The sequence below is a fragment of the Mobula birostris genome, chromosome X (assembly GCF_030028105.1).
Source record: "Mobula birostris isolate sMobBir1 chromosome X, sMobBir1.hap1, whole genome shotgun sequence".
Classification (NCBI taxonomy): domain Eukaryota; kingdom Metazoa; phylum Chordata; class Chondrichthyes; order Myliobatiformes; family Myliobatidae; genus Mobula; species Mobula birostris.
Window position 1 is genome coordinate 42241059 of NC_092402.1, and position 22011 is coordinate 42263069.

Below are 22011 nucleotides of genomic sequence, written 5' to 3' on the forward strand. Positions count from 1 at the left end.
ATAAGAGGAAAGTAGTGTTTTTACATAGAGACTGGTGGGTCCGTGGAACACACTGCCTAGGGTGGTGGTCAGATACATTAGGTATATTTAAAAGATTCATAGGCTGACACGTGGATGAGAGAAAAATGGAGGGCCATGTGGGAGGGAAGGATTAGCTTGACCTTAGAGTAGCTTAAAAGGTCGGCCCAACATTGTGGGCTGAAGGGCCTGTAATATACAGTGCTGATCTAAGTTCTCTGTAGTGCTATCGAAAAACGGTTGCTCAGAGGACGTCCAGCATCATACACACATCAGAACAACATGACCTCATTTCCTGGTCAGTGCCCTGCAGGAGAATCACAAAGGAAATGACACAAGGCAAAAAACTGGTTCAATTTTAGAAATGCCGTAATTTGAGCTCAAATCCCTGTCCACTTTGAAAATAATTTTATACACTTAGAGCCAGATATTTACAAAACCCACATGAGCTAAGTTCAAGCCATTGTGTTATTTTTGTTAGCCCCAGTCATCCAGGAAGCCTAGACCTTTGCTGTATGTGAAAGCACTATCTTCACACCTCCTGAGTTGTGGCTTTACATTCTCCTGCTTCTTGTCAATGTGATGAAGTTATTATGACCACAGGCTTCTCTGTGCATGTAACAATGAGTGATGTGTCCTGCATTGCTGCATCCTGTGAAGCCTCTGAGGCTTCTAGACTGTCTTTTAAATGCATTTGAAACAACACTGGAATTCTTATTTTCCAGCGCAGACCTCTTAGAAGTTTCATATTTTGGATAAAGACACAGCATTTCATAGAAATGGGTGAAATTTGAAAGGAAAGGCTTAAAAAATGGTAGAAACCAGCAGTGAGTTCTTTTTGTTCTGTTATAGCCCATATTATACTGGCAATGAATGTCTATTTTTAATGAAGTTCCTGAATCTGGTCAGTAATTTGGACCAGGTTAATTCAATCTCAGAGTGGAATTGAGAGTGGAACAGAGTGGAGCATCCAGATAAGAAGTGATATTAGTATTGCACAGAGGTCCGCAGTAGCAGGGTGTGGTAAACAGAACTAAACTGAGTTTAAACAGAGGTTAATAACGGTATAACAGGAGGGGGTCATCACTTCCCCAGCTATAGGTTGACTCATTATAGAGCCTAATGGCCGAGGGTAAGAATGACTTCAATTACTGCTCTTCGGAGCAGGCCGGTGGTATAGGTCTATTACTGGAAGTGTTCCTCTGTTCTGAAAGGTCCTCACCACATCCACATCCTCACCATCAATAGTAACAGGGAGCAGTGCAGGCTTAGTCTTCCTGAAGTCCGTCACCATCTCCTTTGTCTTACTGATGTTGAGTTGCAGATGATTCAGCTTGCACCAATAGACAAAGTCCTCCACCAGGGCCCAGTGTTCATCCTCCATCCTCCCTTTATACACCCAACTACTGCTGAGTCATCAGAGAATTTCTGCAGATGACATGACTCAGTGTTGTATCTAAAGTCTGAGGTATACAGGGTAAACAGGAAGGGAGCCAATACAGTCCCCTGTGGGGCCCCAGTGCTGTTATAGCCATGTCTGACACACAGCTCTGAAGCCACTCAAACTGTGGTCTGCCAGTCAGGTACTCCATTATCCAGGATACAATAGAAGTGCCAACCTGCATTGAACGGAGCTTTTCCCCAGCAGTGAGGGCTGTATGGTATTGAAGGCACTTGAGAAATCAAAAAACATGATCCTCACGGTGCTGCCCTGCTTATCCAAATGGGAGTAAGCTCTGCTCAGCAGGTAGATGACAGCATCGTCGATTCCAATGTAGGCAAACTGCAGGGAGTCAAGGGCTGATCTGATCAGGGGTCAGAGGTGAGCCAGGGCCAGCCTCTCTGGGGTCTAGAGATAGTATAAAGAGAAATGTAATAACAGTGGGTGGCATGGAAACGTAGTGGTTAGTGTAATGCTATTACAGTGCCAGTGACCCGAGTTCAATTCCCAGCACTGCCTGTAAGGAGCCCCGTGACTGTGTGGGTTTCCTCCAGGTGCTCTGGTTTCTTCCCACATTCCAAAGACGTATGGGTTAGTGGGTTAATTCGTCACATGGGTGTAATTAGGAGGGATAGGCTCTTTGGGCCAGAAGGGCTATTACCGTGCTGTATCTATAATTAAAATTTTTTAAAAAGCATGCAGGAAAGAGTGTTATTGCTACAGATAAAGTGCAGTCAAGTTGGTAAATAAAGATCAAGGACCATTACAATGTAGATTGAAAGATTATACAGTTCAGGAGTTTTATAGCTGTGGGATAGAAGCTGTTCTTGTGCCTGGTAGTGCATGTTTTAAAGCTTTTCTATTTTATACCAGCTGGAAGGAAAGAGGAGAGAGAATGACTGGGTGGCAGAGGACCTGAATTATGTTAGCTGCACTCCCAAGACAACAGGAATGGTAGAGAGAGTCTATGGAGGAAAGACTAGTTTGGACTGGGCTGTCTTCACTTGGGTTTCATTCTAACGAAACAACAAATTAATTCATATAAAACATCTTAATGTAGCAAGAGCTCCCCAATGAACCTCACAGGAGTGTTACAAAGCAAAAGAAAAGCTAACGTGGAGGCAAATGTGTGGAAGCCAAGGAAAGCAGACAGCTTACATTCCAATAACTTGTTTGCAATCTGAGGCAGTATGTGCAGAACAGCTGCTTTCTGAAGTACCAGCAGACAATAAGAACCAAGGGACTTTGCCTCACCATCAGTGTAAAAAAGGAGGGAAGAAAGTAGATGATCAGATGTGCTTTCATAGCCTTACCTAACAGTACAGATCTCATGCAGGGCTGGGGATATAGACTTGTTCCTGCATTGCAATAAAAAGGAAGATTTCATGTTTTTTTTTCTTGCAACTTAGAAAGAAGCCATTCAACCCATCAAGAGTTTGCTGACTCTTAGATAAATCCCATCAATTCTCCCACTTGCTTGCCTATATACTCTTGACAGATGCTCAAAACTCCCCAGTTCTCCCATCACATTAGAGATCATTTGCAGTAGTCAAATCATCTACCAACATGCTTTTGGGACATGGGAGGAAACCTGAGCACCCAGAAGACCCAAGATCCCCCACCATCCAGGCCATGATCTCTTCCCACTGCTGCCCTTGGGAAGGAGGTACAGGAGGTACAGGAGCCTCAGAGCCCACACACCAGGTTCAGGACCAGTTATTACCCCTCAACTTATCAGGCTACTGAACCAGTGTGGATAACTTCACTCACCTCAACACTGATCTGATTCCACAACCTATGAACTAACATTCAAGGACTATACAATCTCATGTTCTCAATATTATTTATTTATTATGATTATTATTATTTGTTTTTTTCATATTTGCACAGTTTGTCTTGTTCTGCACATTGGTTGTCAGTTGTTGTAGTTTTTTGTTCTACTGTGAATGCAAGAAAATAAATCTCAGGGTCGTATATACAGTAACATATATGTATTTTGAATTTTTTTTGAAACCCATGTCATCAGAGAGAATAAGAAACTCCGCATATACGGTACCAGAGGTCTGGATTGAACCCAGATTGCTAGAACTGGCATATATTGCAGTTGGGGAAGGGCACTGTTTATAATTCACTCTAGCCGACAAACTAATGGAAACTCACTGATAGGAGATCGATGGGGAAATTTTACAAAAAAATTAAGGCTTGCTTTCCCTCCACAGGTCTCACTAAAACTAATAAAGCTATTGCATTACTTTTCAGAATAAATTGGACAGCAGTGACAATTCCAGTAAGAAACTTCCCTCCATTTTAGAAACTGAGGACGAACCAAATGAATATTCACATCTCTCACCAGCAACTAAAAGTCGCAGGAAACTCACACTGCCCGGATTGAACAGTCCGATTCGCCGAGGATCCCTGGGCAGTTTGCTGGGAGAGGAATTGAAGCATTACTCAGCGATACGACTCGGAAGTCGATCTCCAGGGAAGTGCAGGAGGGGGGAAAGCCCTCTACATAAAAAAGAAGATAGCACCTGCAGTGGTGGAAATTGTAATGTCCGAAAGCCAGCAAAGCTTCTTCTACCATCGCTGAACTGCTGTGGACCCCCTGACCTAAGCCCTAGGTAATGATATTTCCAGATACATTATCCAGAAGAATAGATTATCCACAAGAGCTCAACCTGTTGACACTCAACTATGCTGTAAATCTAAGGAATAAGAATTACACATAGAATGAACACTACACATCACTAGTGTATTCCCAACAGCCTTATCTACATGAAGGCAAAATAGTTAGTGATACTGTACATTCCTTCAGCATTTTGTCTGGTAATAAATTTATCTGTTTACCAGTTTTCCTACTTTCTGGATAATCCTTCTTTGTACAGCTGATGTTCTGTAAAAAATCCAGAAGAATTTTACATATAGACAGTTGAGTCAAACAACTGAGTCAACGGTGATGAGATCATACAGTATATTGTTAAAATACCTCTGCATTTTGGTGTATTGAGCTGTTAAATGTTTCATGCTCCATTGTGGGTGCTCTTAAAGGCAGACTGTAGAAATCATAATTTTCTGTTTGTTCATTGAATGATCACAGATTCCATAGTTTGTATGGATTTCGATCAGGGAGGCCCAGGAACAAAGTCAGGGATCTTCTGCATTAGACTTATCACATATAATGTCACAACACAGAAAGAGGCCATTTTGTCGAACATAAGACCATAAGACATAGGAGCAGAATTAGGCCATTCAGCCCATCAAGTCTGCTCTGCTATTCCATAACGGCTGATTTATTATCCCTCTCAACTCCATTCTCCTGCCTTCTCCCTGTAAACTTTGATGTCCTTACTAATCAAGAGACTATCAATCTCTCCTTTAAATATACCCAATGACAGCCTCCACAGCCATCTGTAGCAATGAATTCCACAGATTTTTTACCCTCTGGCTAAAGAAATTCCTCCTCATCTCTCTACTAAAAGAATGACCTTCTGTTCTGGGGTTGTGCCCTCTGGTAATAGACTCACCCACAAAAGGAAACATCCTCTCCACATCCACTCTACCTAGGCCTTTCAATATTTGATATGTTTCAATGGTATCCCCCTTCATTCTTCTAAACTCAAGGGAGTACAGGCCTAGAGACATCAGATGTTCCTCATACATTAACCTTTCATTCCCAGGATCATTCTCATGAACCTCCTCTGGACCCTCTCCGATGTCAGCACATCTTTTCTTAGATAAGGGGCCCAAAACTGCTCGCAATACTCCAAGTGCGATCTGATGAATGTCTTATAAAGACTTAGCATTACATCCTTACTCTTATATTCTAGCTCTTTTGAAATGAATGCTAATATTGCATTTGCCTTCCTTACCACCGACTCAACTGCAAGTTAACCTTTAGGGAATCCCAAGTTCTTTTGCATCTCTGATTTTTGAATTTTCTTCCCATTTAGAAAAGCATCTACACCTTTATTCCTTCTACTAAAGTGCATGACCAGACACTCCCCTACTCAGTGTTCCATCCGCCACCTTTTTGCACATTCTCCCAATCTGTCTGCGATACCTTGCTTCCTCAACACTACCTGCCCCTCCACCTATCTTCATATCATCCACAGACATGGCCGCAAAACCATCATGACCATGACATCATAAATGGATTTCATTTGTTCATTTATTTGTGAACATTATTCAGCTTTCCAGTCTTTGTCAGGGTTCATGTTGCATCATGGAAGGTTAAGCATGCAAATTAAAAAGATATTGCGCAACATTACATGACGGTGGAGGGTCATTGTTGAAGTCCTGACTGATGGGAACCCAGCAAAAAGCTAGCAAAAAAAGATCTTTTTTCTTTCTCCAGTCCTGATGAAGTGTTTTGGCCCGAAACATTGGCTGTTTACTCTTTTCCATAGATGCTGCCTGGCCTGCTGAGTTCCTCCAGCATTTTGTGTGTGTTGATGGAAACCCATTTGGATCCCTTAATCCTCTGGACTTCCCTTAATGTCACTGCTTCATATGGAAAGAAGGGAAGGGGTGATGTAATAGGCTGGCACCATCTTGAAGGTGCTACAACGCACCAATCTGCTGTATTTAGGTTGATGTCAACAAGTAGGACAGTATAACTTCTGTGGACAATTCAATAGCCATCTGTAGGACACAGAATTCATTTATACAAATTGAGTAATCAAATTTGTATACTGTGGTCTTCCAAAATTCACAAAGTTGTTAAATGATGGAATTTGGGTAAATGTTGAGGCATACCTTGGTTTTTGGCAGTCTTTGGCCAATGGGCTTTGCATACTGAGCAGACGAATAGGAGGAAATAAAATAAATTAGGATGTGAAATTTGTTTCTATAAAAATATAGGAAGGTGAGATAATTAAATGTATAATTCACAGCCACTAATGGAATTATAACAATGCATAGCCTCAAGAAAATAGCTTCTGAGGTGACTTCACTTATGAGTCACCAGTGGAGAAAGAATAATTCCAATACCTAAAACTTAACCCCCGTCAAGACTGCTAAACTTATTATACGTTAGTGATAATGTGTCATCATTTGCCTCCAAAGTTAATTTCCATTGGCATCATTGACTGACAGAAAATTAATTTCTAGATATTTGTTTTTAAAAGAGGAATTTCACATCCCCATTGGTCAGACTGATGTTTATATCTTCCCAGATAGAGCATCAACCAGTGTTATTAATAGAGCTAATTTTCTCGTGAAAAAAAATAGAAAATTATTTTGCACAGATTTTTTCAGTAGATCTGTTGATTCTCTGAAAAGAGGTACAATGGCAGGGACTGCAGCGTTCTTACTTTGAATCAATCTTCTCAACTGAACTGGACCTTGATTTCCTGTAACATGGATGATGACTCAATATTTCTTCTAGGTGATATACACTTCTCTGACTAACTTCATGAAAGATTGCTTGTAGAATGCTCAATGCTGTGTTCTGAAAGGGTAAAATTAGGCATGAAGTGGATGTTATACTTCATTTTCCCATTCCAATATGTCAATCCATGGACAACCAACAGGAATTCTGCAGATGCTGGAAATTCAAGCAACACACAGCAAAGTTGCTGGTGAACGCAGCAGGCCAGGCAGCATCTCTAGGAAGAGGTGCAGTCCACGTTTCAGTCTTGGCCTGAACCATCGACTGCACCTCTTCCTAGAGATGCTGCCTGGCCTGCTGCATTCACCAGCAACTTTGATGTGTGTTGTCAATCCATGGACTCCTCTACTGTCATGATAAGGCCACATTCAGGTTGGAGGAACAACACCTTATATTCCATCTGGGTAGCCTCCAACATCAATTTCTCGAACTTCCGGTAATGCCCTCCCCCCCCCCCTTACCTTCACTATCCTCCTCCCCCTTTTCTTTCTTCCATTGCCTTCAGTCCTCTTCTATTAGATTCCGTCTTCTCCAGCCTTTATCTCTTTCACCAATTAACTTTCCAGCTCTTCTCCACTCCTCCCTCTCCTGGTTTCACCTATCTGCTTGTGTTTCTCCCTCCCCTTCCCCCCCCCCACCTTTTAAATCTACTCCTCATCTTTTTTTCTGTCGAAGGGTCTCGGCCCAAATCGTCGACTGTACTTTTACTGAGTTCCTCCAGCATTTTGTGTGTGATCTATGCTAGATCTGTTTCATAGTCAGGCGAATTAACCTACTATCCTGTACGTCCTTGGAATGTGGGAGGAAACTCGAAAGCTGTTTACTTATAAGACTTTTTGGAAACTTCCATTTTTATAAGACTTTGCACGACCTCATGACACTTATAATTACCTTACAGCTCAAGTGGTGTTTTTCCTGTTGTAATCATTGTGGTAATGTATGAAACATAGCAACCAATTTCTAGATAGCAAGGCCCCTACGATCGAAAGATGATAATTACAGAAAATCTGTTTTGGTGATTTTAAGTGAGCGAGAAGAGTTGGGCATGAAAACATGGATAAGTTCTCTAGTTTTTTTTTAAAAATAGACTCATGGGATCTTTTACAATCAGTTGAATCAGCCCAAGTTAATGACTCGAGTTAACGCTTGCTAAGAAGGACTGTTGATCTTAAATTGCCTCTGGAGTTAGACTTGAATTCACAGCCTCCACTGGTGGCTCAGCTGAGATGTTTTGCACTTGTGTCTCTGGAGCAGAACTTGTTTACGAGAATGATCTCCATTCCCTAGACAGGTAGAGATGGTCAATCTTACGCAACTTATGTTAGAAAGAAATAAGATGTTTGGAAGCTTAGTCAGGGGAAAGTAGGACACTAAGATGGTTAGTTCAGGCAGTGACTGAAGATTGTGACGGAATCAATGGGAAAACCCAGCTATCGAGACATCTGGGTGTAACTTCTGTCAATTCGTGATGCTTTCGCTTTATCTTTGATACCTTTCAGGAAATTTCCTAACATCGTTTGACCTCTTTACTGTCTGAAAGTCTGCATTCATAACCTGCTATGTAGCAAAACATGTGCCATGAACCTGACATCCCGCAGCCCAGAGCAATGTAATTACCATATACGTATTTATTGAAAACAGCACTTACTGTAAGCATGAAGTCATCTGGAGATGGGGAAGGACATGTGACCCACAGCAAGCAGTCAGTCATACATCAGTCACAATCAATTTATTCAGCAAATAGCATCCTCTCCTGGCAGGGCAAGTTCTCTGAACAAAGTGCTGTTGTGGCAGTTATAATTATGTGCATAAAATCAATCAAAGTGATCAACCCTCTTGATTGTCGGTGGAATTATCTCCAACATGCCTGGCTATAGCATTGTTCCATATGCAGCCTATGAGAAATATCTGATCTATAGACAGGACAGAACTTACTGTTCCCCTGGACTATTGGAGCGTAACAGCACCATTCCTACTGGGGAGAGTTAGTCTACACTCTCAATGGGATCTCCTCTGCCTCTTCACTGTAAAAGCAATCAGACCCTTCATGATTTCTTGCCACTTTGCACTGCCACAAGAAAGTAGCATTTATGATCATGAACCCCATCATCCAGGCCAGGCTCTTTTCTTGGTACTGCCATCAGGAAGAAGGTACATGAGCCTTAGGTCCCACACCACCAGGTCCAGGAACAGTTATTACCCTTCAATCATCAGGCTCCTGAACCTGCGTGGATAACTTCACTCACCTCTGATTCCACAACCTACAGACTCACTTTGAATAACCCTACGCCTCATGTTCTCAGTACTATTTTTTATTATTTGCACAAATTTGCCTTCTTTTGCACATTGGTTATTTATCAGTCTGTTATTTAGATTTTCATAAATTCTATTGCATTTCTTTATTTTTTTGTATAAATGACTGCAAGAAAATGAATCTCAAGGTAGTATATGGTAACATTTGCATACGTTGATAATAAATTTTACTTTTGATCCTGACTTTGACTTTTGGACACTTCAAACAAACCCCATTATTTCATGGTGAACTCAATAATTGATGATTTTCCTATCTAAGTGCTACCTAATTGCTGAAATGAGCTTCACCTAATGACCCATCTATCACCAGGTGGTTTGAACTGAAGCTCAGGAACAGCGCAGAAATGCTGTTGGCCAGATGAGAGACTTAGATCCCTCAGGGAGCTATGATCAAAGGCTTCAATAATTTGTCACTTTGCCCGCCAATTTAATGACATTCTGTACTTAAATGCATCACTTCCCGCACAGTAAGAAACCTGGAACACAACAGAGGATTATGAACTCAACATGTTTTTCTTTTCAGAATACACAGTCTGACTAACTGACACTCACCCAGTGTGACAGTCACGCACAAATGTACCTATTTTGATGTGTTTTACTGGAAAAACAAGAACAATTTGATTTATTTAATCAATATTGTGATCCGTGTCACTTTTACTAATCATAAATCTTACCAATGTTGTCAAGTCTAAAAATACAAAGATCTTGCACTGAACAGTCCAACAAGAGGCTTTACAAGGCTTCTCCTGCAACCTTTCTTACCAAAGAAAAAGAAGAAGCTGCAGTACTTTATCTTAGAAAAGGGAGGAGGGAGACTCTGGGAAAACAGGTTATTTAAATCTGCCCTTTGCTGTTTGTTTTGCATCTACTGAACTTGGCATGGAAGGCGGGTTAGGAGTCCATGTGTGACAATGTCAGAGGAAGGTGGAAACGTGAAATAAGCAAGCTAATAATTATATTTAATTATCTGGTGGCTAAGTTGCAAGGAAATTGTAGGTGACACTGTAGACAAGAGCAGATATTAAAAAGTCTGCAAAAGTGTAACTACTGACAGAAAGGTGTGAATTTTAAAAAAGGATTGTTTGCTGTTCAGGCAAGTCCTCCAGAATTGGATCATGTGTCTTCAGAGTGCAGCTTTGGTCTGACTCAACAATAATTTGCAATTGTTAAACACCTTTAACGTAGCAAAAATGTCTCAATGCCCTCCCTCACAGCATCAGAGCCACATGAAGTGATGCTGGGAGAGATGGCCAAAGGCATAGATGAGAAGGCAGGTTGAAGGAATATCTTAAAGAAGGCTAAAAGAGGTAGTGAGGTTTAGGGAGGTGATTTGAAAGATCGTGACCTCGGCAACTGAAGTCATTTGAAGGGGTTGTGTGGGGATTTTTTTTTAGATAAAGAGTGGTGGGTGCCACTGCCAGGGGTGATAGTGGAGGCAGATATGAAAGAGGTATTTAGCAGGCACTTAGACAAGGAATGGAGGGATATGGACCATGTGTTGGCAGAGGGGATGAGTTTAATTAGGTGTCGTTAGCTTAATTAGTTCAACACAACACTATGGACTGAAGGGCCTGTTCTTATGCCATGATGTTCTATATTGACAATGAAGGAGCAATTTAATTCAGTGATGATTGGGAGCCTGAAATTCTGGAAATGTCAGAACAGACAATAAAGATAGAATGGTCTAAGGCCAGGGGGATTAGTTTAAAAAGGTTGAAAATATTAAAAATTCCCGCCAAAAAAAGCACTAGTTTAAACACTAGAAATGTTATACATGTGATCAATCTGGAGTTGTGTGGTTCTTGATGATAGAGAGTGCTGTAAGTGGGGGGAAGGGTGTCAAGTGGGAAGAGTACATCTCGAGATGTTTGTTATAAATGAGGGTAGAGGGAGTAAGAATGGAAAAGGGCAGCGCAAAGAAGGATGTAAGTGCTTAAGAGAAGCATGTAAGCACAGCAATGCCTCTACTTTCTTAGAAGTTTACCAAGATTTGGCATGTCATCTAAAGCTTTGACAAGCTTCTGTAGCTGAGCGGCAGAGAGTATATTGACTGGTTACATCACAGCCTGGTATGGAAACACCAATGTCCTTGAACAGAAAATCCTACAAAAAGTCGTGGATATGGCCCAGTAAACATTCCCTCTATTTTTGTAACGGCTGCATGGACCAACCATGGCTCTGAGCAGGAAATTTTTACATGGTCTGAAACTGCACGGCACTTTTAAGTGTTTTTTTTGTAATGTGCATACTTTGAATATTTAGAATGAAAATTGAAAAATCACATACTTTTGATTTTATTTATTAATTGAAGGGTATAATAAAATGCAGTACAACAAAGAAAATCATCCACGTTTCATGAACATTTTGTCATCTTTCTTTATTCGAGCTGCGCGGCAACAAAGGCTATGTGCGCGGGAGCATTTCAGTTACTGCGCAGTTGCGCACCCGCGCAGCTTGGAGGGAACAGTGAGACCAGTCCATCACGAGTAAAGCCCTCCCCACCACTGAGCACATCTACATGGAGCGCTGTCGCCGGAGAGCAGCATCCATCATCAGAGACCCCCACCACCCCAGGCTATGCTCTCTTCTCGCTGCTACCATCAGGAAGGAGGTACAGGAGCCTCAGGACCCACACACCACCAGGTTCAGGAACAGTTATTACTCCTCAACCATCAGGCTCTTAAACCAGTGGGGATAACTTCATTCACACAACACTAAACTGTTCCCAATTTGTTAGGTATCTCCTGTACCTAATAAAGGGGCTCCTGAGTGTATGTTTGAGTTCTTCTGCTGCAGTAGCCCATCCACTTCGAGGTTCAACACATTGTGCTTTCAGAGATGCTCTTCTGCATAACTGTTGTAACGTGTGGTTATTTGAGTTATTCCTATCAGCTTGAATCAGTCTGGCCATTCTCCTCTGACCTCCCTCATTAATAAGGCATTTTCGCCCGCAGAACTCCCACTCACTGGACTTTTTTTTTGTTTTTTCACACCATTCTCTGCAAACAATAGAAAATCCCAGGAAATCAACAGCTTCTGAGATACTCAAACCATCCCTTCTGGCACCAGCAGTCTTCCACGGTCAAAGTCATTTAGATCACATTTCTTCCCCATTCTGATGTTTCATCTAAATAATAACTGAACCTCTTCTTGTATCTGTCTGAAGGCTTTTATGGATTAAGTTGCTGCTACATGATTGGCTGATTAAATATTTACATTAACAAGTAGGTGTACAGCTGTACCTAATAAAGTAGCCACCGAGTTTTTAAATCATCAACTGACTTTGTATAAACAACCAATATCATTATTTCATTGATATTTATGGGAATTTATTGTGCACAAGTTGACTGCTGCTATCAAATACACAATTATAATTTAAAAGTTTTCTATTATTACATTCCATTATGCTATCTCAGCATTATTACTTTAAAATGCTATGGAACATTTCAAGATTGAGAAAGGCATTATACAAATTTAAGTTACTCTCTCGCATTCTTTCCTTTTTTTCCCTCTTTCTCTTGGAATGACATCTTCGCGCCAATATTGTGTTGCTGACATTAGTGCACTAAAGAAGGCAGAGGTTGATTGTCTCAAGGCTGATGAGATAGTGAGCAGGAATTAATAAATTGCAGCTGAAACTGTCTCTTAAGCCTTTTCAAGGTGTCAACCAGTAACATTCCATCAGATCAGCCCTCCACACAGTGAAGTGGCGGTGTGCAGTCATCAGTAAGACCTTAAGCGTATTTGCATGACACATAGCGTTGATAATCATCAGAGTAATGAATAACTTACACTTAATTCTTTACATTATTGTCACAGGATTGTTGACGGGATTGAAGATGATGGGAAGAATTCCGAAACACAAACATTTCATTTCAACATTGATCAGAGTTTCCAGAAATCGACCAGATTATCTCCAAAGAAAGGTAATGTACCTGAAATACATAACGGGGCAAAGGGTGATTCAAAGAATGGAAAGAGTTGAGAAACAGCCATGAGTATTCTAATTAGCAATGTAAGCGGCTTGTCATAAGAATATCCAGGAAAGAAGATTCACTGACTGGCATAAGGCAAAGAATGGTATTAAGGAGGGCCTTTTCTGGTTGGCTGCCATTGACTAGTGGTGATTCCATTACTTTTCACATTATATGTTAATGATCTTGATGATGGAATTGATTGTTTTGTGACAAAGTTTATGGATGATACAAGGATAGATGGAGAGGTAGATAGTGGTAAGGAAGCAGTAGTCCTCAGAAGGAATTGGACAAGTTAGAAGATTGGGGAAAAAGAGATTGATGGGATACAGTATAGAGAAGCGTATGGACATGCACTTTGTTAGAAGGAATGAAGGCATAGACTATTTTCTAAAGGGGAAGCAAATTCAGAAATCAGAGGTGCAAAGGGATTTGGGAGTCCTAGTGCAGGATTCCCTAAAGGTTAACTTGCAGATTGAGTCTGTGGTAAGAAAGGCAAATGTAATGTTGCCTTCATTTCCAGAGGACTGGAATGTGAAAAAAAAAGAAATGTAATACTGAGGCTTTATAAGGCATTGGTCAGGCAGAACTTGGAGTATTTGTGAGAAAGTTTGGGTTTCTCATTTAAGAAAGGATGTGCTGACATTGGAGAGGGTCCAGAGGATGTTTATGAGAATGACCCTGGGAAGTAAAGGGTTAATGTATGAGGCACATTTGATGGCTCTGGGCCTGTACATGCTGGAGTTTAGAAGAATGAGGGGGTATCTCCTTAAAACCTGCCAAATAATGTAAGGCCTAGATAGAGTGGACATGGAGATGATGTTCCCAATAGTGGAAAAATCTAGGACCAGAATGCATAGCCTCAGAATACAATGATGTCCCTTTTAGAAGGGAGATGAGGAGGAAATTCTTTAGCCAGAGGCTAGTGAATCTGTGGAATTCGTTACCACAGACCGTTGTGGAGGTCAAGTCATTGGTTCTTTTCAAAGCAGAAGTTGATAGGTTCTTGATTAGTAAGGGCATCAAAGCTTACAGAGAGAAGACAGGAGATTGTAGTTGAGAGAAATAATAAGTCAGCCATGATTGAATGGTAGAGCAGCTCAAAGGGCTGAATGGCCGAATTCCATTCTTATATCTTATGGTTTTATGGAAATGATGACATGTTGATGAATATAGCGGGATTGACATTCCTCAGTTTGAGGTCCTAAAACCTACAGGGTGATATTACCAGCATTTGTAGAATTGTAGTTTGCTTACATCTGATGGACCTAAAAGCACCATTGTATCCTTAGTGTCCCTGCACCATGTAGCTCGAAAATCTGGCATTCAATCATGAGAGGTTTTTGTTGCTCTGGTCCCTATGGTAGCCATGAAGGCCAATTTATATGTTAATATATTTCCACAACCCCTGCCCATTTTTCCTCAATGATGTGGCTCATTTCCATAGCAAGGCTAGGCAAGGCAGGGTAGGCAGCACACTGGCATGGCCTAGGTAGAATTTGTGTGTCCTCCCCACCACCACTTGCGTTTCTACTGGGGCTTTCAGTTTCCTGCCGCCTCTGGGTTAATTATTGAGTCATAGGGTCATACAGCACAGAAACAGGCCCTTCGATGCAACTGGTCCGTGCTGACCAAGAGTCCCATCTAGACTAGTCCCATTTGTCTGCATTTGACCCAGAACCCTCTAAAGCTTTCCTATCCTATCCAAGTGCCTTTTAAATAATGTTAGTGTCAGTAGCCTACCACAAATTGCTATTGTAAATTGCTTCTTAGTTTAGGTGTGTGTCTTTGGAATCAAAGGAGAGTTGATGGACTTTTAGAAAGAATAAGTTGTGGGACTACAGGGGAATAAGTAGTTAAGAAACCCATGTGGTCATGGGCAACAAATACCTTTATACATAGTCAGAGGCAATAGCTTTGTGAATAAGTTGTGCAATTGCACCATTGCACAATTCAAAATCCCATAGAATTTAAATTCAAATAAATAAATAAATGATAACTTATAAACTACTGGATTGGCATCAAAAGCTTAACTGATTCACTAATGTCCGTCATCTGCCATTCTCCCATTACAATGTAAGCTAACTGCCTCTTGGATAGAGTTCGATGGTAAATGACAGCATCAACATCTTGTAAATGGATTTGAAATAAAATCATCCCTTATCTTTAGATGTGCAACCTGATTAATCTGACTTACCACCATCACAGTGAATAAACCAACATTTACAGCAGTAAAGGTAATATGACTTAGAGATTTTTCAGAGCAAAACATTCATACTAAATGTAAATTCATCAGTTGAGCTTTCTAAGTTTTGTAAAAGGCAGAGAAATGAGAAGTATAATAATTTGTATTGCTGTAATGATTGTTAAACCGGTTATGAGTTAATTTTGAATTTTAATGGCTATGGTTAAATGAAATTAAAGCTAGAAACCTATTACGTATATAAATACAACCAAGAACTAATTCCCATTCTAATGAATAATGTAGCCTCCAACCACACTTTATTAAATAATTTTTAATATTTTACATTGAAGAAATATTTCATCATGGTCACAGATGCCTCTCATGTCATTATAGATATCATTCTAAAAAAGCAGCAGAGTTAATCATTGTCTGTGTGTTCTGTTCAATATTTCTCCCTCAACCAACTATAGCAAAGCAGATTACCTAGTGTGAGATCTTGTTTTAGCAAATTGATTCTATGTTTCGTACATTTTGACAGCAGCTGCACACATCATTCGCGTTTCATTGCTATTGTTAATGTTTGTGGTTTTTTAGGATCTCTGCTTACAAAGGCAGACCACCTAGCAGAACATCTTTTATTGAAGGCAATGAATGCAGCTAACAGCAGTATCTGATACAATAGGCATGTGGCATGGTACACTCATAACACTGTACCCCTTTTCAAAAAAAGCATACAACATCAACTATTTACATCTATAAAATTAAAGAAATAACTATTGACAGGTTTGAAAATATACAATTAACAAGGTATTTATAGAGAATTGCATGAATCTAAATGAGATCATTTATAAATTCACTAGATTTTTAGCCTTGTTATCTACAAAACTCTTCAGCATGGGCATCCACTCCACATACTGATGATTGTAGATGATCACTCCTCCAGATTGGCATGTGGATCTGGACTCATAACCTGTTCTGCAATCATTACAGCAATATAATTGCCCTCATAACAATTATATTGCATATACTACATATTCAAAACACCAAATAGTTCACGGAAAGTATAACACAGGACTAATAGCTCTCATCGACTACAGCATTGGTTACAATAATATACTATTTTTAGCACATTACTAAATAACATGAACTCATTAATGACAATCTCTGGTTTAATTGCTTTTTAAGGCTCTTCATTCTTGTAGCTCTGCTTTCATGCCATCTTAAATTTTGACTCCCAGTCTGACTGTTGACTGTCATCGAATGGTCTACGTTTGGCATTTCACTACACAACTCTTAATCAATCAAAGCTTGCACTTTATTGTCTCTGCGCCAAAATCAACGTAAGTATGTTGACCCTAGGCCAATAACCTAAACATGAATTCTGTTGTTCCCTCTGTACCAATGCTCTCTCAGACTACTTTTCCAATTTATAACACTGAAACGGGGGATCTCATGTTGGCCAAACGATTGATCCTTCTTCTCCCAGCTCCTGGCAAGGGGTTCTTCCTTGTGATAGTCCAGGGTTCTTGCCACTTTGCATTCGAAGACCCTCATTCTTGTACTCTTTCCTTATCAGTTCAAACGTTGCGTTTCAACCTTGTTGATTCTGGCCTAGCTGGCTAACATGTATCAGCTTCCCATTGGCTCTCGTCCAAGCCAACATCATCTGATTACCTTTCTCGCAAGTAACAATTTGTAATTAACGTTTCTTTGTTCTGAATCAGCCAGTTACTTGGCTTGAGTTACTCAGGGCAGACATAGAACCCCTGTTCATAAACCTGTATGTTCTATGTTACCAAAGAGTACCTCACAAATAACTTCTTATTTGGAAAAAAAATCTCTAGTTCAGCAGATTATCAGGAGCATTATTGTGTCAACTTTAAAGCATTTTGATAGAACTATTTCTGACAAAAACAGTTCACAAAAACAGCGCACAAAATGGAAGCTACAGAGCAGCTTCACAAAATGGCACCCTCTATTCCTTCAAACACTTGGCAAGATCAAAGACAATTGGTTTGTGTACTTCCACTGTCCTTGACCCATTCGAGTTTGATGTTTTCTGCCATATTTCACTTCCTTCATGGCCAACATAACTTCATGTAGACACTGGACCTTTCCTCCTCCTTGTTGTTCCTTTAAAGGCATCAATGGGCCCAGAGACAATCCAGGAAGCAAAGGGTCCTTCCCCTGAAAATTTAACTGTTTCTTTTTACACAGATGCTGTCTGACCTGCTGAATATTCCCAGCACTTACTGGTTTTATTTCAGATTTTCAGCATCTGTAGTTTTATTTACACAAGGAGCTCATTGTTTTATGTAGCAAGTAGTAAGGGTCTAGAGTGCACTCCCAGGAGTAGTAGTGGAGGCAGATTAAAATGCGACATGCTCAAGTTTTCAGTCCACTGTAAGTCATCCCTACAATCGCCAAGGTCCTTTTCCGTAGTGAATACGGAAGCAAAGTATTCATTAAGTATCTCTACTATCTCCTCCAGTTTCTTACACATTTTTCCACTGTCACACTTGATTGGTCCTGTTCTCTCATGTCTTATCTTCTCGCTCTTCACATACCTGTAGAATGCCTTGGGGTTTCCCTTAATCCTATCTGCCAAGGCTTCTCAGGGCCCCTTCTGGCTCTCCTAATTTCATTCTTAAGCTCCTTCCTGCTAGCCTTATAATCTTCTAGATCTCTATCATTACCTAGTTTTTTGAACCTTTCGTAAGCTCTTCTTTTCTCCTTGACTAGATTTACAACAGCCTTTGTACACCATGGTTCCTGCACCCTACCGTCCTTTACCTGTCTCATTGGAACGTACCAATGAGAACTCCATGCAAATATCCCCTGAACATTTGCCATATTTTTTCCGTACATTTCCTTGAGAACATCTATTCCCAATTTATGCTTCCAAGTTCCTGCCTGATAGCCTCATATTTCCCCTTATTCCAATTAAATGCTTTCCTAACTTGTCTGTTCCTATCCCTCTCCAATGCTATGGTAAAGGAGATAGAATTGTGATCATTATCTCCAAAATGCTCTCCCACTGAGAGATCTGACACCTGACCAGGTTCATTTCCCAATACCAGATCAAGTACAGCCTCTCCTCTTGTAGGCTTATCTACATATTGTGTCAAGAAACCTTCCTGAACACACCTAACAAACTCCACCCTATCTAAACTCCTTGCTCTAGGGAAACGTGAATCGATATTTGGCAAATTAAAATCTCCCACCACAACAACCCTCTTATTATTATACCTTTACAGAATCTGTCTCCCTATCTGCTCCTCGATGTCCCTGTTTCTACTGGGTGGTCTATTAAAAAACACCCAGTAGAGTTATTGACCCCTTCCTGGGTCCTAACTTCCACCCACAGAGACTCCGTAGACAATCCCTCCATGACTTCCTCATTTTTTTGCAGCTATGACACTATCTCTGTTCAACAGTGCCACACCCCCACCTCTTTTGCCTCCCTGCCCGTCCTTTCTGAAACATCTAGAGCCTGGCACTCTAAGTAACCATTCCTGCCCCTGAGCCATCCAAGTCTCTGTAATGACCACAACATCATAGCTCTAAGTGCTGATCCACGCTCTAAGCTCATCCACTTTGTTCATGATGCTTCTTGCATTAAAAGAGACACATCTCAAACCATCAGTGTGAGCACGTCCTTTCTCTATCACCTGCCTATCCTCCCTCTCACACTGCCTCCAGGCTTTCTCTATTTGTGAGCCAACCGCCTCTTCCTCCATCTCTTCAGTTCAGTTCCGACTCCCCTCGCAATACTAGTTTAAACTCTCCCCAATAGCCTTTGCAAACCTCCCCACCAGGATATTGGTGCCCCTGGGATTCAGGTGCAACCTGTCCTTTTTGTACAGGTCACACCTGCACCAGAAGAGGTCCCAATGATCCAGAAATCTGAATCCCTGCCCCCTGCTCCAATCCCTCAGCCACACATTTATCCTCCACCTCATTCTATTCCTATACTCACTGTCACATGGCACAGGCAGTAATCCCGAGATTACTACCCTTGTGGTCCTGCTTCTCAACTTCCTTCCTAACTCCCTATAATCTGCTTTCAGGGCCTCCTCCCTTTTCCTACTAATGTCGTTGGTACCAATACGTACCACAACCTCTGGCTGTTCTCCTTCCTACTTCAGGATACCGTGGACGCGATCAGAAACATCCCGGACCCTGGCACCTGGGAGGCAAACTGTCCTGTGTCCACAGATTTGCCTGTCTGACCCCCCCCCCCCCCAACTATAGAGTTCCCTATCGCTGTTGTCATCCTCTTCCTTTCCCTACCTTCTTTAAGCATCACCTTTTAAAGATGTCCTCAATGATGAGGAAATTATTGCCCATGATGGAGCTGGCTGACTTTACAACTCTCTGCATGGGAAGAGAGTAGAAGGGCAAGACTAGATGGATTTCTCTTTCATTGGGATGGCATGGATTTGATGGGCCAAATGGTTTTTCTCTGTTGATTCCTTTCTGTGACTCTGGTGACGCCTATCCATGGCTCATACAACAATGGACAACCGGACCCTTGCCTCTCCACTGGCAAATCAACAGTTTGCCTCTCCCCCAATTATACATGGTGCCCTTCCCAAAGTGTATCCAACATTGTTTTGCTTTGTAACATTGGAAATTTGTAGTATAGCTGCACATCCTGCCCAAATTGCCATGGCATCAATTTGTACAGATATTACTATGTTCTTATTCCATCCCCTTTGGATGTGCAATATGTACTGTTCAATATTCCACTTTTACCTCCTAATTTTCTGATTCTGTAAGTGTATGGTCCCCCAGCAGGACTAGTCCAAAATTTTGCATCCAAGGAAAATGGGGACTTCCATCTTCACCAACCGTTACTTCCAGCAGAGGTTTGCTCTGTCCTGTGACAACTGTAGGAAAGGGCCACCTCAAATGGGCATTCTGAGGTCAGGTGACTCCCATAATACCCATGGTGAGGCCTCCTGCTATTTGCAGCCATGTCATTTTTGTGTTCAAATTACCTACTGATTTCCCAGTGAATCTATTTCCAGCATCCTTGTGACCCAGCTTGAAGATGACCATGCCATCATTGCCATTTCTGTGGGTTTACTCCCTGCTGGCTTCTTAGAATTATGCCCCTAAGAATCCTTGTGATTTTTAAGTACCACCTTTGTACTTGCAGCCATATTGAATAGAGTCAGAGAGTACTACAGCATGGAAACAGGCTCTTCTGCTGAACTGATCTACTTCCTAGTCCCATCTACCTGCACACAGACCATATCCCTCCAAATCCTTCCTATCCATGTACCTATCCAACCTTCCCTTAGATGTTATAATTGAACCCATATCTACCACTTTTGTTGGCAGTTCATTCCACACTCACACCACCCTCTGATGAAGAAGATTCCCCTTCAGTATTTCACCTTTCACCCTAATCACCATGACCTCTAGTTTTAGTCTCACCCAACCTGAAGGGATAAGGACAGCAGGCATTCGCCCTGTCTATACCCCTCATAATCTTGTATGTCTCTATAAGATCTCCCCTCATTCCCCTGCGCTCCAGGGAATAAAGTCCGAACCTATTCAGCCTTTCCCTATAAATTCAAGTCCTGGCAACATCCCTGTAAACGCTCGCTGCACTTTCAAGTTTATTGACATCTTTCCTGTAGGCAAATGACCATAACTGAACATAATACTCTAAATTCAGCCTTACCAATGTTTTAAACAACATCAACATAACATGCCAACTCCTGTACTCAGTGCCCTGATTTATGGCTGCCAAGATGCCAAAAGCTCTCCATGTCTTCATGTCAGGCTGCAGACTACATAATGACATCTATCACCAACGCTGTTCCAGCCAGAGAACATGTTCCTTATTTCCTTCGCTCTAGATCACTGTCCTGCAGCTGTGTCAACATCCCAGACTCAGTGCCAATACATTATCTTTGGGTTTATTAGTGCTTCAGTTCGTAAAGTCAAAAAACAAAGATAGAGATGTTAGTACAACACTTCAAGTGGAGGCAGTAAGTGTTCACCTGATGGTGTGTCTGTATTAATGTCATATCACATGGTACAATTAGTTCTTGAAGCTACATTTACCCTTAAGTGTACTCTAGCTCTAAGCGGTTTAGCAATATCCAGAGATTACGAAAGGCATTAAATAAATACAAGTCTTCATTTCTTTTTCTTTACACTAAACAGTGTAGATTGAGTTTCCATGCCTCATTTTCACTCTATCAAACAAGAAGATACACAAAGGGTGACGTGAGGCAGGCAGTTATGGCCCAAGTGCCAAGAGCGAGGCACTGAAGCGAATCAACAGTTCACTGACTTTAATAGGAACCGCACAAAATAAAGGAAAAAACAATAAATGCTAGGCCAACCGGCCATTAATTAGAAGATTCAAACTAAAGCTAATGCCAAAACAGCAGCTCGGCAGTATTAGCTTAATACTAAAGAATACTGCTCACTAACAGCATCAGTCAAAATGGTAGCCTTCTTTCCCAGAGTCAGGACAACAGTAAGCAGGGAGCGTTGACATTGCTCTGCTTTTGGTCAAGTCTCGACAAGACTGAAGTGAGAGGAAGGGAGTTAGATGAAACACTAATTGGCTGGAACATGCATATTCACGAGCGTGATTGCCGAACCTGTTCCGCAGTTCATCTGCGAGGGCGCAGAGACCCCATGGCACAGTCCATGGTTGTGACAG

At 41.2% G+C, this 22011-nt stretch overlaps 1 protein-coding gene across 1 annotated transcript in view; it reads left to right on the forward strand.

The window, feature by feature from the left end:
- The window catches only part of kcnh4a (potassium voltage-gated channel, subfamily H (eag-related), member 4a), a 219971-nt gene that overhangs the window by 169035 nt on the left and 28925 nt on the right, over window positions 1–22011 (forward strand). The window contains exons 13-14 of the mRNA XM_072248954.1: window positions 3719–4080; window positions 12981–13087. Coding sequence (XP_072105055.1) covers window positions 3719–4080; window positions 12981–13087 — 469 coding nt within the window. The remainder of the gene's footprint in view (window positions 1–3718; window positions 4081–12980; window positions 13088–22011) is intronic.